At 32.1% G+C, this 16417-nt stretch overlaps 1 protein-coding gene across 1 annotated transcript; it reads right to left on the bottom strand.

Annotated features, from left to right (window-relative positions):
- Nucleotides 1–14181: 14181 nt before the first annotated feature.
- Nucleotides 14182–16058, bottom strand: LOC137925218 (U3 small nucleolar ribonucleoprotein protein MPP10). Its single transcript, XM_068768626.1, has one exon. It carries the CDS (start codon nt 15976–15978, stop codon nt 14203–14205), a length of 1776 nt encoding a protein of 591 aa, XP_068624727.1. The 5' UTR covers nt 15979–16058; the 3' UTR covers nt 14182–14202.
- Nucleotides 16059–16417: the final 359 nt, after the last annotated feature.

The following is a 16417-nucleotide window of genomic DNA, read 5'->3' as shown; positions in this document are numbered from 1 at the left end:
GATACAAAATTTTATTTTGAGTAGTTTTAATTTAAATTCAATCAATTAATGTATTAATTAACATGTGTTTTTACATTAAGTTTTTAACACTAAACTTCACTACAGTTAGAAATTTACAGGAAATCAATATCAGGTAAGTAGGGGTCTACCCAACATGGAAAAACATGGCAAGGGGTCTACGACACAAAAAAGTTTGGGGAACTCTGATCTAGTGGGTGGCACGCCACGACTTTCGACTCGTGGTCGCCACTTGAAAATCTACGACCGACTGTTGGACGAGTTCCACGTCCGCTGCCAATTCGTACCAGCAATTCTTCCAGCTACATCAGCGACCTTTGTTTTTGTGCAGAAACTCTGACCAAAGCCCTGTCAATCACTACGTGACCTTCAGCCTTCTGAAGCCCATCATAAGCGACCATATCTCCGATACGTATGTGATCACTGGCAATAAACCTTCTTTAAAAAGCTTCGTCTGAAACATAGCGGTATATTGGACGAGAACAGGTTTCGGTGCTTCCTGAACGATGTTCGTCCGAGCTGGATTCGACGAGTGAACTATTTCTCGAACTTGGACTTACATAGCGAAACCTTTGACCCAGGTATATATACTCGTTTACAACTTCAAGTGTAGCACCGTCGACAACTTCTCAATATTATAACAGATCGTGCAAAAGTAATGTCATAATTTAAGCCGACAGCCATTTCGTTATAAATTAAAAAGAAGCTCTATTGTTTAAAACTACATTCAATGAAATACATGGTACTAATTCTTTATGTATCTACATCGTAAATATCAAAGCCTAGTGATATTTAGTACCATTTGTAAAAATTACAGCACATTTATATTACGACATTACTTTTGCGCCACCTGCTACAAATTCAATAAAGCATATTTATTCTATTAACTGTAAATGAGTCAATATATGTATGTATAATATAAAACAATTATTGCCTATTCCCATAAATTAAAAATGTCTGTTTATTTATTTTAGCATTTTTTTATAACTTTGATATTTAGTAAAAGGTTCTTATGTATATATTTTTTCATATTGTCACAGATACTTTCGTTTACAAATTATAAATGCGTTTGATTATATGCAACATGTATATTTATATCGTTGTATATTAACTTAAATTAATGTAATTAAGAAATATGTATGAAGTATGTTACATGAATTCATTTTTTGATGACGAAAATATTCACTTAAAATAAAATATGAATAATTCACAATAAGAGTAAATATGCTTAAATAAAGTTAATAAAATATTATACAAAAATAGTCTACAAAAGATACATTTAAACGAACTACACGCCAGAATAATGTCTTTTAGTTGGCATAACAACAATGCATCTTCATATTTATTGTTGCGTCTTACGATCTTGAACGCTAGGGGAACTAAAACGCGTGCGACTCGATGTACACTTTCAATTGTTCATTTTAATTATATATTCTTTACTGTACACGTATATTTTCTATTGACCTAGCTCATATAGATGCCCCGGTCACATTGCACAATGCCGTAGCGCTTCGTAGCGTCGTAGCTTCGTAGCGGCGTAGCATTTAGGGTCCAAAACTTAGAGAATTTAAAATTAACTTTGCATACCTACATTTCATTTGTTTAATCCATTATAATTTAAGACATAGGAGGTCCGCTGTTGAACATAGGCTTTTACTATAGACTTCCAATAGAACTAGTAATCTATTAGTAAGTTAGAGTTATTAGGAGTCATTAAGGCAAGTAACATCGCCTGTCTGATGGGCGACGAATAACATAGCCTATTCCTAAGGTTGTGCAGAATAATAAAACAAACTGTAATATATAGTAATACGTCTTAGTTATGTAAGACAGGGTTAAGCGAGACCTCAATACTGTGACGAATAAATAAATACTGCAATAAAATTTGTAATTAATATAGGTGTAATAAAAATCACAAAATAAAAACGAGATACGCATTCAAATCGTAAATTAGTAACAAAGGCTGTGATAGCCAACTGATGTGATAATTTAAACAGATCTGTGATATTTAATGGAATCAGGCGTTACCTTGCGGAAGTCCATCCTAAGTAAGAAAAGGACCAATATTTAGCCACTTCCGCACATGCAAAACATCGTTTGGCGAAATATGCGGCGAAGCATCGTTCGCATTGTTTGCCGCATACGCATTTATCAGGGGGCTAGCGGGCGGTGCACTTTGTTGCACGACTACCACTGAATGTGCGGAAGTGGCTAAATATTGTTCATTTCCTACTTAGAGCTGTGATATCTTGGGAATGCAGGAGAGATGTAAGAGAATATCTGAAATGCAAAGAATGTAAAAGAACGAAAGATGATGAACAAAATAAAATATGAAGCAACAAAAAAAAATAAAATAAAAATTGTAACTGAAAAATTATTTACCCATGTAAACAATAACCTATTGGAAAGCGAATACCAACATCCTACAACTTACACAATTTTACATATAAATAAACATATATAATAAATTGTTTACTTCATAGGTACTTTTACAAATAATGTAAATGTTTTGATATTATAAGATAATATGATATAAGTAAATAGGTACTATCAGTGTATGTGTTGAGATCCACTATCGTGGACCACCATTTTCATTTCATGGACCCCAAAATTTTTTTTTCGCTGACGTAGACCCCCTTGCAGGGTGTCATAGACACCTAGGAGTCGATATAGACCACTTTGGGAATCACAGGCCTAAAGCATTCATATGGAAAAAATAAATTCATGTAACTTAATTCAATGATCTTATTTATTAACTGAGTGTTTATTTATTTAATCATAAATAATAAATTAAATTGAGACAATTAACAACAATACATTTGCATCGCGCATAATTTCAAACGCGTGAATTTATAATTTGTGATTTTTTTTAGTTTCTGCGATATTTTCACTTTAGAACCTTCTACTACCTTTACGAAATCTATTAAGTTGTTTCTAAGTAATGGGAGTAGACAATCTTTTATATATATATATATATTGACAGACCTACAGTTAATAAACTAAATATGCTTAATTAAACTTATAGAACCATTATAAATGACCCAAAGTTGGGAGTGACTTGAATAAATAAATATGTACAAGTCTTTTGTAATTAGTTATCTTTTATAACAAAATAAATATAATTAAAGAATATTTCACAATATAAAACGTTATTGTTTAATTTGTATATTAATTATAATCTTTATAATTTGTTTAACAATTTATATATTTTTAATTTTACTTACCTTTATACCTATTTATATCTTTTTCGCGTAAAAATCTATATGTGTATATATAGATATATGTGTGTGTATATATGAATAGATAAATATTCTTGTATGTATGTATTTACATGTGTGCTTATGTGATATATCAGGGGAACCGGAAAGTAATGTCGCTTTCTTAAGTTAAATTCACACGACTACATTTCTAACAAGCATTTATTTCTAATCAACAATTTATTCACCTTCGTTATCAACAACCTTTTGCCATCTAGTATACAAATCAATGCCGGAGCGATAACAAATCAATCGGTTTTTCTGTAAAATATGTCGACAGAGACGACTTTACTTTCCAGTCCCCCTTATATGTATATATATATTTATAAATGTATGTTTGTATAAATATATAGGTACACAATAATGGCTGTATTCGTATGGATACACTAAACTGCCCTCTTCTTCATGTCTCTACTCCATCCAAAGGTTTTCTGGTACAGAACTGGCTAACTAGAATTAAGACGGTAAGGTAATAGAGAAAAGAGAGAAAGAATGTTTAGTTAGTGCTCTCATAGCATTGTCAGAGAGGCAGCCATTTTAGCTGAGAACAGCTCGAAGATGTATGGTCAAATTTGCGAAAATTGAAAATGAATCGAAAGCAATTATTCAGATGACAGTCTAACTTGTTGTACAGGGGTGCATTCAGGTTAAAATAAGGAGAATGCGTGATTAAATGAACACCGGCTTAGTTTTGGATGATAGAAAGATTTTCAGGCGCTATAAATCACGAATATAAGCTTTTTAATTTCACATTAATCATTAAATAAAGTTATTACTTTAAAATATGTTACATCATTTTTTTTCTATTTTAATATGATAACCTAATAACTTCTAGCAGAAAAAGTCTATTAAATATATCAAGGTTGGACTTTTGACTTAGAGCCTAACGTGTGGCAGTAAAGAAGTAATATACAGTATGTTCTTTTTTGTGTTCCGGGGGCGGCGTTGTCAGATTTATACAGCGCTTATCGCGGGGCTAAATTTATTTGTCTGCTCGCTGGTCCACCGATGCTGTTTGCTACAGACCTCAGCTAGTTTAGAGGCGTCGGAAATTTTATATATATATATATATATATATATATATATATATATATATATATATATATATATATATATATATATATATATATATATAACATCAATTTACCACAAAAATATGAATAATTTAAATAAATTTGTAGCGAAATAATCACAGCTGTCAAAATGCTTTCGCTTATCTGTCAATGCATCGGTCTACGCATGCGCAAAAACAAATGACGCGCGGCGTATGATTCGTAGGCGGTTGTCAAAACCGCGTCTCACGCCGAAAAATATTATGAAATATAACAATGGCGAACGGCGTCAAGTGACGTATGTGTTGTTGTTTGTGAATTTATATTAAATCTATTGTGCTGTGATGGAATATGGAATTAAAGACTGTCTTATATCAATTTTGAATCGACGTTTAATATGTACAAATTAGTGGTGAAATTTTAATGTAAAAATTATTTCATTCGCATGACAAATAATTTATTACGGCGTTGGTGTATCTGAAGTTGTAGGCAGATGACTTTTAAAATAAACTGTGTGTATATTTCATCCAAGCGTTTTAATTTTTGTGCTCCAGCTCGTTAGGTGTTGTCTCTAACATTGCCTACCTAACCTGTTAAACTCCACCACAGGTTCATATAAACAAACTGCGCAATTAAATTGTTTTATTGCGCATTGTATATATATAAACATTATATAAACTAGCAAACTAAAGGACGTCCACTGGGACAATGCTAAATAATTAATGCACAAAGTGTGAATTATATAAGATTGTTTCACAGGAAGCGAACCCGTGTACTGCGATAGCGAGTCTCAGAAATATAATGTACCCATAGTGGTAGGTGAAGTCTAGACAACATTTAAATTCTCCACTTTCAAAAGCAGATAGATTCTTAGATCCCACCATTATTACTCACGCCAATGTACACGTAAGCTGTCAGAACCGTCACGATATTATATTTTGTTATTTATATATTAATATATATGTATATGATAAACATAAACATATCTTTGATCTTCCGTTTCTTAATTTTAAATCTCTTTTAATTTTAATTTTATTATAGCATTCAAAAATTTTTAGTTGATCGAAATGGAACTTGATATGTTGACTCATTTACATGATTGATTGTACACACAATAAAAGAGCAACTTTTGTGTTTCGACTCTTCTCAACAGATCTGCGTTCCGAGTCAGTGGTAGCTTACACAACAACATTATATATGTTAAAAATAATCGACGATACAAAACCGCATGTAAATTGCCTACTTGAATAAAGATATGAACATATATATATATAATAATATATATCAAATTTAACCGACAAGTTTTATAAAAAACTGTTATATCTAGTAAGAACTAATTTTAACTGATATATTACTGCATTAGTTAAACTTTATTTTTAACCAAAAAAAAAAACAGTTAAAAATTGTTCTAACTATACATGCGTTCAAATGGTTTAACTGTTACATACGAGTGAGAGGGGTCGGGATTATATATATATACATATCCGTTGTTTAAAACATGTATACACCCTGTATATATCGACCCCTAATTTCGGCTTAAACTTCACACGAACATTACGAACTTTTAAGATCCAAGGCTTTCTGTGGACGGAGTTTGTAGGGACAACTTTTAACAATGCGTGTTTTACTTTTGTATAACATCTAATATATGAAATTCTCGTGTCACGGTGTGCGTGATTGGATTCCTCCGAAACGGCTCGGCCGATTTTCGTGAATCTTACCGTGCATATCGGCCAGGGCGGAGAATCGGACAACATCTATTTTTCATCACCCTAAATGTTAAGGGTGGTCCACACCTAATTTTTTTTTTCATTTTGAGACAATTTTTTTTGTCTTTATTTCTTTATATTATATAAAAATTAAAAGTATATGATTAAATAAAGCTTACTATAGAATTCAAGAGTTTTTAGTTGATGAAAATACTTTGAACTTGGTTTGTTGACTCATTTATATGATTGATTATATAATGTACACAAAATTGTTAAATTTAATTTTAATGAGCAACTGTTGAATTTCTGGCCTGCTCTTCTCAGCAAATAAGCATTCCGAGCCGCTGGTAGCTTACTGCTTATAATGATATAATAATTGACGATTCAAATTGTAATTGTCAAATTAAATAAAGATTTTTTTACTTTAAATGTACCTATTGTAAAAGTTCTACATTCAAAATACTTCTTGAGAGTATTAAACAATTATAAATCGTATTAATTAAATACCTTGTAAGCAAAGAGGTAAAAATGAGGTGTAAGCAGAACAATAATAAGTTGTTTAAAATGTTTAAAATACTTCCACTGACAGTTAAATTTGGATATAATGTTACGTACTGTGGGACTCGGAATGAACACCATGAAACACCACTGGTTCACAAGGACTCCTTTATTCACAAATCAGATGGTAATACTGCTTTAACACAAAGTATACTCTCGCTTAGTCCAAACTACGCTTCCAAATCGCTCAAGAAATCACCAAAAAACTTACCAAATAGTCACTTTATATCGCTGATCGTAGATCTTAATTTTATAACTCAAAAAACAAAACTAAATTGTCTTCATGGGGAGTACACCTGTTTATACTACGGATAAGGTTCTAGTAAGTTCGAGATAGTACTCGGTTAAAATTTCCGAGAAATTTACACAAAAATTTATAAGTTCGAGTGTTTACAGCAGTTCTTGATCCTAGAGTTCAGTGTTTATTGTTTACAGGGTTCTGTAACTCGTTCTTTGTAACAATAATATACATGTAAAGGTATGGAACAAAATTAATAATTACACTTTATTGAGGATTTACCTAATGATTCACCAAGTTTTCATGGTAATATTGTATGATTTTATTTAAATTATAAAGTAACGAAAGACATGCACATTCATTTTTAATATACAGATTAGCCTGTAAGGTTTCCTATGATTGTAAAACAAAATAAAAGAATGTACAGACAAACACGCGCCGAATTTAACCGAATACAGCGAGTGTCCACAGCTGTCGAAATTAAAACATTCAGACTTAAAAAGAGCGCTACGCCGTTGAACTGCGCTACGCTTAATTCGACGAAAAATTTCATTTACCTTCAGCTGATATAACTGAAAAACTTTTCGTATTTCCCATTAGGCTTTACTATAAGAAAACTTATTTGATTTTAATATATATATGATTGATACATTGTAAAATTATATATATAATGAATTTTGTATTCTTTTACAATAACATTGAGAGTATGGAGTTATTTCGACTCTATATATAGATGTATTAGTACACATAAAATATTACTACTCATCATCTGGAAACTTATTTATGGACAGCAATCCTATATAATTAATGCACAAAGTGTGAGTTATATAAGATTGTATCTCGGGAATCGAATCTGCGAGCTACGATCGCAAGTCTCTCTAATTATATTACTAGAGATAGTGTATTGTAATGTTTTTTTTTAGATTTAATTATATTGTAGGGGTGTGGTTGGAATTGTAATGCTTATTGTAATTAAAAGATGTGTTTGTTCACAGACCAGAGATAACAATAGCCATTGACTATTCGACTTGTTTTGAATGAGTATTTACGCCAAGAACTCCACTTTCTGCCCCTAAATAAATAAAACATTATTTAATAAGGTAATTAGTACATTTATTGATTTAGAGTGACAATAAACAATTGTTATTATGTTTTGTACATTGAAAGACTTAATACGGATATTCATATTCCAGCCTCAAGTCAAATGTTTGACAGCTAGGTACAACTTTTTAATTTTACTTTTTATTTGTGTCAGAAAATAAATCTGTTATTTTTACTTTTTTTAAATAACGGTACTTGTGCTTGATATAAATTATGTAATATAAAAAAAAATTAACCAAATTAGTCAAATAATACTCGAGTTTTATGCTTAACAACACATTACTCGATTTATTTTAATTTATGTGAATTGGGAGACGAAAAATCACTAATCAATTGTACAAATTTATTTCTATATTTTACTAAACGATTTATATTAAAACAGCTTTTAAACTTAAACAATCTATAAATTTAATCATACTGTAGTTTAAATATGGCTGGCACAGATATGACAGTTTCTAAAGAAAGTAATTTAAAACAGCGCCATCTTGTAACAGTAATATATACTACGGAGGCTATAAAAATAATGCAATAATCGTTGATTGATTATATGTTAACTTTTATGACTTTTTACCGGCTATAATTACAGTACTTTGAAACTTTGTTAATATATATATAGAGGGAGAGAGATAATTATAATATACATGAATAAAGGTTATATCCTTAACCACTAATTTGTTTGGCTTTTAAAGCGTCGAAGTGCATTTTTGTGCGGCGATGGTACAAATGAAAAGCGCAATTACACGCTAAGCGGCGTCTCCTGCCATAACAGTGCGCGCGCGGTGGGCTTTTAACATTTGAACCCCGGAACTAAAAAGTAACAGCGGCCGTTACGTAACTTCCTAGGCGGCAACGGACTGCAATAGACACCGACGCGGAGCTACTAAATAATATGGAGTGTGCACATTTATTAATATTTCATATTTATTTATTTATTTTTCATTTAAGATTTTCATTTCTCTCCTGTTCGTTATTCTCATTTTTAGTCATCCTTTGCTTCTTTATCCATCCCGGTGATTGAATTAAATAATGATAAGAGAACATGAATATCATAAAACCATGTAAAAGTTTAGACAAATATAAAAAACTATACAAGATATTACTAGCGGCCATAAATATACAATTATGTTGTCAACAACTTCAATCAAACGCTGAATTACTAATCATTAGAATAAAAGTAATACATTCTTCAAAACAAAATCAAAATAAATGTAGTTTAGATTTAAAAAAGGTATTTACATTTAGTAAATAAAAGTATTTAACGTTTTATATCAAAGAATCAATGTGTCCGAATAAAAAAAAAATAAAAAATGTTTTAGCAAATCGTACGTGACCTAGCTGTTATATATATAGCTCGTCTGTGTCAAGCGGCAGCCGAAAAACGTGTGTCAATAGTTTTTTTTTCATATTTCCAGACCTCGTTTTTGAAACGACTGGTCCTAACGTAAGGGCCGTCCGTCCTGGCGTTGAATAAACGATCTTGAAGCTAGAACCAAGGAAACAGCATCAGGTTCGTGCAATGAGTAACGGTTTCAGAAGTTCAACAGACACGGTAGCAGTTTTACCATTCACGTCAATTTTGAAGGTCTATTCTGACCGCTCCAGTAACATGGTGGCTCTAGGGGCTTGCGTACAGCATCTTGACTTAGAAACACTACTGTAGCTGTGTACAATTTCTCGTGGACGAAAGTTTTTACTCTACTTTGATGAGGAACAGATATTTATCTTGAGTTTCTGATGTGTCTGCGAGAACGGGACGTGACTTTGGCTGTCGATGTCGAACGGAAGGATTATAAGCCATCCTTCCAGGCACTACGCATTCCCAGCAGTGCTAGTGGAAGAACCTCGCATTAATTGACATTATCATAATCTTCAATTTTTTTTGTAATAGTTTTATATGTGAAACTGTGTATGTGACATTTTAATATGAAATAAACATTCATTACCTTAAATTTTTTTAAAATAGTTTTATATGTGAAATTGAGTGTGTCATTTTAATATGAAATAAATATTTTCATAAATATTAAATGAATATAAAAATAGATTAATAATTTAGCACCTTCAAAAAAAATATAGTCTGTGCTTTCGCTTCGTAGCTCGCCGCTCCGCCGATTCGTCTCGCGCCATATCGCGACGTTTTTCCCGCGCTAATTGCCCCGCCCCCCGCGCCACCCCGCCCCCCGCAGCCCGCGGTCGCGGCCGCCATTTGCCTTCCACGATCCGCCGTCTTTACTGCGCCCGGCTGTTAAACACGCTAATCTGACCTCATGTGAAGCCGCGCAATTATATTCATAAGTAATTAACTTATAGTAAATCTATCTCTGATTTTATTTATGGCTGTCACGATATGAAAATTAGAATATTACATACAGATCTCTCACTGAACTATTTACGATATGGAGGTCGCCCGTGTGCCGCGTAAAAGGTTTAACGGAATGGTTTGGTTGGCCACAAGCCACATATTGCAACTATCAAACAAAATTCACACAGCAAGCCTTAGGCCACTATGACGGCGTGATTTTGAAATCAAAGCCTTTTTCAATATCGCTAAAATTAAACTATAAAAGTCAATAATTGTATTTTACGTATAAACAGCGGCATGTATCTATATTTCATTTATAACTAGCAGTGTCTGTGGCTTGGTGCGGTTTAGATTTAAAAAAAAAGTTTTTTTTTTTTTGTTAATCTTTATCTGAAACAAAAGCAGCCTAAGTTATTCCTCTTTACATCAGGTACAGTATAATTGCCGTCAAAATCGGTCTAGCCATTTCAGAGATAGCCAAAAAAAATAGAAAATGAATTAAACTCACTATGGATAGGCCTCAAAAGTAGTCACCCATCAATAAAGACAATGTTACTGTATTCGGAGTGCGCAAATCCATCAACACGGCAATCAGCTAAAGTGATGATGATTAAACGCATTTTATATATACACTTTAAAGTGTAAATCTCAATTAATAAAAATTACTAATTTACTGTTGTTGGCTTGGCTGCAATGGTACGCTGAGCTCACCGATTATAAGCTACCGGTTCTTTTTAACCCAGCACCAGCTGTGGTGATCCCGACTGCCTCTGGTAACAGGGGCCATTCACAAATTACATCACCATAAATTACCCTTTTTAACCAGAAAAAACTCGCAACATCTGCGACTGCCTGTGGATATATTACGTAACCATTCGGTGGTAGCAATATCACGTCACACGAACTCACTCACACGGACGAGAGGAATGACAGAGATGTGATAACCAGATACTGGCGCACAACCTGAGGATGACAATATGGAGTAGGGATGAGGAAGTAGTCGCACGAAACATAATTTAAAAAACTTGACATTGGCGTCGTTAAGATTAAGAGATTAAGAGACTTACTTTTTTACTTAAACACAGTAAAAAAACAAAAATGTGAGCAAAAAAATCCGAAATAATGGACGTGAATGTAAAACAAAGGCACGAACGCTAGTCTATGGAATATAAATCCTAATAATGATAAAAAAAACTTTCCCTTAAAAAATAACGTATAGAAATATAATAACAATAATAGTGAAACCTTTATTTCATATCACATTCCTTACTTTTCAAAGTTAGTAACATTATCATCTTTACCTCATATGGTTAATCAACTAAATTCCGTGATATGATTTGAAAATATATATATTTATAATATGATATAAAAATTAAAAGTATATCATTAAATAAATCTTTTTATAGTACTCAATAGTTTTTAGTTGATCGAAATGCGTGGAACGTGGTTTGTTGACTCATTTACATGGTAGATATTATAATTTACACATGAAAAATTGTTAAATTTTATTTGAAAGAGCAGCTGTTGAGTTTCTGGTTGGCTGTTAGCAGATTAGCGTTGCAGCCAGTGGTAGTTTACTGCTTATAATGTCAAAATAATAGACGAATTAAAAGCGCTTATAAATGCCTACTTGAATAAAGATATTTTGACACATTTCCATATTTTTTTAATCTTTAATTATGTCCATCCAATCTTTCTCTGCAGTTTGGACTATGTCATTAGTCCACAGTCTGTGTGGCCTTCCAACATTCCTCTTGCCTGATATGTTTTAATGACCCTCGATATTTGGAACGTCTTGTTTTGGGACAGGGTTTTTATTCCTTTATCACTATTTTTTTTCACACACTTTATTTTTATGCTCTACTGTTATTCCTCTTAAGATATATCTTTACTCTTCTTTCATTCTTTTCAATACTAATTTCCGTTCATTCATCGCTTCACTTCCTTCGCTACGTTCATCAAATATCACCGAATTATCTTTTGCCTGATATTGCGAAAATAATCAGTAATGACGTAAGTATACATTTTTGTATAAAGTGGTGCAAAAGTAATGTCATAATTTGTAAATATATTTTAAAGAAATAATTCGGGTTAAGCTTTAATTTTCTATCTAGCCTTTGTTAAATATGATATTTGCTAATAATATTTAAAAAGCATATTATCTATGCAAAAGTTGTTATGTTACATAAAAATAAAAAATATACATATAATACAATATTCTGCGCGGTTTCATATGCACTCGTAAAACAAAATGTCTTAAAGGCCCAGTAATTTTAAAAATATTATTTGCAATGAAAATTAATAAAAATGTAAACGATATCTTCTTGAAAACCAATTTATTCAACATAATATAAATGTTAAAAAAAAAACTTTGGAATGAATTAATAATTATCTGAATATTTTACATAAATCGCACATTTCATTGACAGATCCTTTAAATAATTTTCAACGCCATCTTTTGTTTATAAATTGCCTTAATATAGCGATAAAACTAATTTTTAGGTCTTCAAACCTACAGCTCTTTTGAAAGCCCGAGGTTTAAATTGTTTTTACAATAAGAACAAATGTTTTTATATGACTACCAGGTGGCATTTCGATATATAATAAAGAGCAAAATAATTGTTTTGTTTTATATTATGTCATGTTTTATATTAGTTATAGATATAAAATCATCTCTATAAGATGTCATATATCAGCAAAAAGTTTTGAACTTTAGCAGTACAATCTGCAGGGACAGATATTAAACAAAGTTTAATTTAAATATCGTCATTAAAAAAATTTAAAACACCTTTTTTTAATAAATCATCACTATTTTATTCATTATTTCTGAAACTATTCATGTACGAATAGCATGTAGATAGACAATTAATGAGCTACTCATTTATGTAATCTTTACACCTATAGCCAATTAGCATATATGGTTACCATACATTCAAAACATTTACATTATGGAAATATGTGCATTTGTATTCAAATATCCTAGTTATTTTACTATACAAATTCAAAATCCCAGATTGAGAGATATTACAGCATTAGTGAAGCCATCTGGTAGAGCATCCCAATATAAGAAAAACTGCTGATGGCCATTATTATATATAATAAAATACCATTGCACATAAGGATACTAACACAAAGGCTATTTGTACATAATTTAAGGATATGGTTAGTAGATAAATGCTACTATACTGTTAAGGATTTTTAAGATGATATTGAATAGAATAAATATGTAATGTAAGCAACTAGTTATAAGTAGAAGTGTTTTTACTCTTTTAGTGCTGAGGTAATTTTCGCATAGATTGCATAAATTGCGTAAAGATTTTTGAAAAAATAGTTCTGCAGGAAAGTAAAAAATAATTCAAAATATTCAATAGGCTTTTCGTCAGTTTCACATCAATATCTATAGACTGCGCAATAGTACTAGCGTCGCAATACGCACATTATGCACATTCATGTAGTGATCATATATCAATGGTTTGCACTGTAAGGGTTAAAACAGGTATAATACCTAATTACTTTTGCATGCCGATACTGGCTAAACATATAATGCTTATCTTTATAAAATTATTACAACCTTTTAACCATGTTTATGCAATTAAGAATATTTCATACCATCATTTCAAAATATTTGCCGAGGTTCAAATCTCACAAGAAACCTCCAGTCAGAACGTTAAGTGCCTTTTAAATGATAGTAGTTCAAGCTGAGGTCCCCAATTTAAGCTCCTTAAACCAAGTCACACTATGGAGCTGGAAACCAAGAGGATCCAAGAACTCTGTTAATAATACTATTTTGCTAAATTCTTTCCATATAAGATACCTCGATTCTGCTGATACAAATGTGCCAAAGAAATAGTGTCCTGTCACCATGTTTATGTTTATCATATGTAATATTGATTATTACATTGTTTATCTAAAATAAATAGGTGGTTTGTCAAGAAAAATATGTAATAAATTGAACAAAATATTTATTTCACTATTGACCCTTATTCTTACGTTTAGTTTTTAATTTTAATAAACTACTTGAATCCTCATTCAGCTGTTGGAAGAAAGCTTTTGATGTTTTAATTGATTTAACGTTCGCTTCAACTCCCTTCTTTGTATTTCTCTGCTCCGTTACTTTTGTAACCTTGCCTTTAAGACGCTGTAATTTCTTTTTCTTTCTCCTCTCCCGCTTCTTATCAGTTTGTGTCCTCTCATCTTTACTTAATAAATCACCTTTACGTTTTTTCTTCACTTCCTCAGGTGCCAATAGTGCAGCATCACTAGTTGCCACTGGAGCGACTTCTTCCATTGAGATAGCAGGCGTGTTACCAACTATCTTGACTTCCGCCTGCGGAGGTTTAGGAGTGTAATGATAATGGCATAATGCATCCAACTGTGAGAACAATTTCTCCATAGATTCTCTTAATTCTTTGTGTTCCTCTGGTTCTTCTTCTTCAACAACTTCCCCAGATAATGCTTGCTTCTGCTTCAAATATTCCGCTTCATATACTTGTGCTAAGCTTAGTTTGCTCTTTGAATGGTCTAATACTTCCGGTTTACGGAATTTTAGTTGGTCGTCAACTGGTTTTTCTTTCCTTACAACATCGTCCCATGCTTTATCTTTGACTCTACGTTTAATCAAGTCTTCCAGTGTGACTGTTGTTTGTTCTGTGATGATTGGTGGAGGTCTTGATGTTAAATCAAAGTCCACGACCTCTTGGAGGAGTGAGTTTTGTGGTCTCTTTGAGGCATCAACTTCACCTTTAAGTTGCCAAGGAGCTTCTTTTAAGGTTTTTTCCTCCAGCTTTGATATCTGTTGCTGTAAACGCTGTTGACGTTTCTCAAACTCAGATTTCTTTTCATCCGATTTCTGCTGCAGGTTATTCATTATGTTATGATTTTCAGTCTCACTTTTGTCATTATCGGATTCACTTTCTTCTGATGATTCTTCTGCAAACCGTACCTTTTTATCACCCTTTTTAGGTTTACTAGTCAATTCATTTTCTGATTGTTCATCATTAAATTCTTCATCATCGATGGGTTCTTCTTCATCAATAGTTTCTTCCTTATCTTTAGGTTCTTCGTCATTTTCTTCACCATCGAAAAAATCTGAGTACTTCATATCTTTTTCATTGCCTTCATCATCTTCAGATCCTTCATCATCAATATCATCAAACATATCAATGGATTCCTCATCACTGTCTATCTTCTTACCTTCATTCTTTTCCTCATTGATCAAAAACTTCTCCATGTCTTTTAATTTGAAGAAGTCATCATCCACAATTGATGTTTTCTTCTTTGATATTTTACTACCCTGTGTTTGTTTTACTGTTTTACTTTTAATTGATGACTTTTGAATTTCTTGCTCATTGAGATCTTCTTGATGTAAATCCTCGTCTTCTTCGCCATCTTCGTCATCTTTAACAGATTTGTGGTCCTCCTCTGCTATTTTAACAGAGAACGTGAGGTCGTTTTTATTAGATATACAGTTAGCCACTTCCCATACGAGTCGATCCCAACACTGAGAGTTCTGCAACTCGACCTGCTGCCAGATCTGTTCCTCATCAAAATCCTCGACCAATAGATACGGTAGAACATCGTTATTGCCCTTTACAACCTCCTCTTCCGCCTTTGTAATATCATAAAGTGTCTTGATTAAGTTTTTAACATCACTTTTAATTTCATCCTGTACCGCCAAATACTTAGCAGGTTTTTCAGTCAGCAAATTAAATTTATCAATTACTTCCTCCATTTCTATAGTTCCCATTTTAACTTTATTGTTTTCATGAAAATAATACGTTTAGAGAACTGGAAAAATAACCACACGCGGTCACATTTATTTGACACTTGTTAACATGTGACAATGACATTGTTAGATTGTCAAAATGACACTACTCTAGTTTTTTACGATTTGTTGTCTAAAAATTAAATAATTATATTACTGCTTATCACAAGTACAAATTTTAAGTAGGTGTAATACCGATGAATAGTTACCTCTGGAAATTATTCCACTATACTGTATTTGCCAAAAAGAGTTAATAGTAGGAAATGTACAAATTATACAAGAACCCATTTAGCTCAACTAACAAATATAATGAAAATTGTTTAGCATTTCTTTTTTGAAACGGAATTTCTATCTTAAACAATATTGCAACAAATTAATAAAAAGAAAATAGGACCATTTCTACAAATTTACAAAATTAACC

This window comes from Battus philenor, unplaced genomic scaffold (genome assembly GCF_028537555.1).
Source record: "Battus philenor isolate CCGP_79_NKW_IND1 unplaced genomic scaffold, ilBatPhil1.0.hap1 SCAF_26, whole genome shotgun sequence".
NCBI lineage: Eukaryota > Metazoa > Arthropoda > Insecta > Lepidoptera > Papilionidae > Battus > Battus philenor.
Note: the sequence above shows the minus strand (reverse complement) of the source record. Positions and strands in the feature narration are given on the sequence as shown.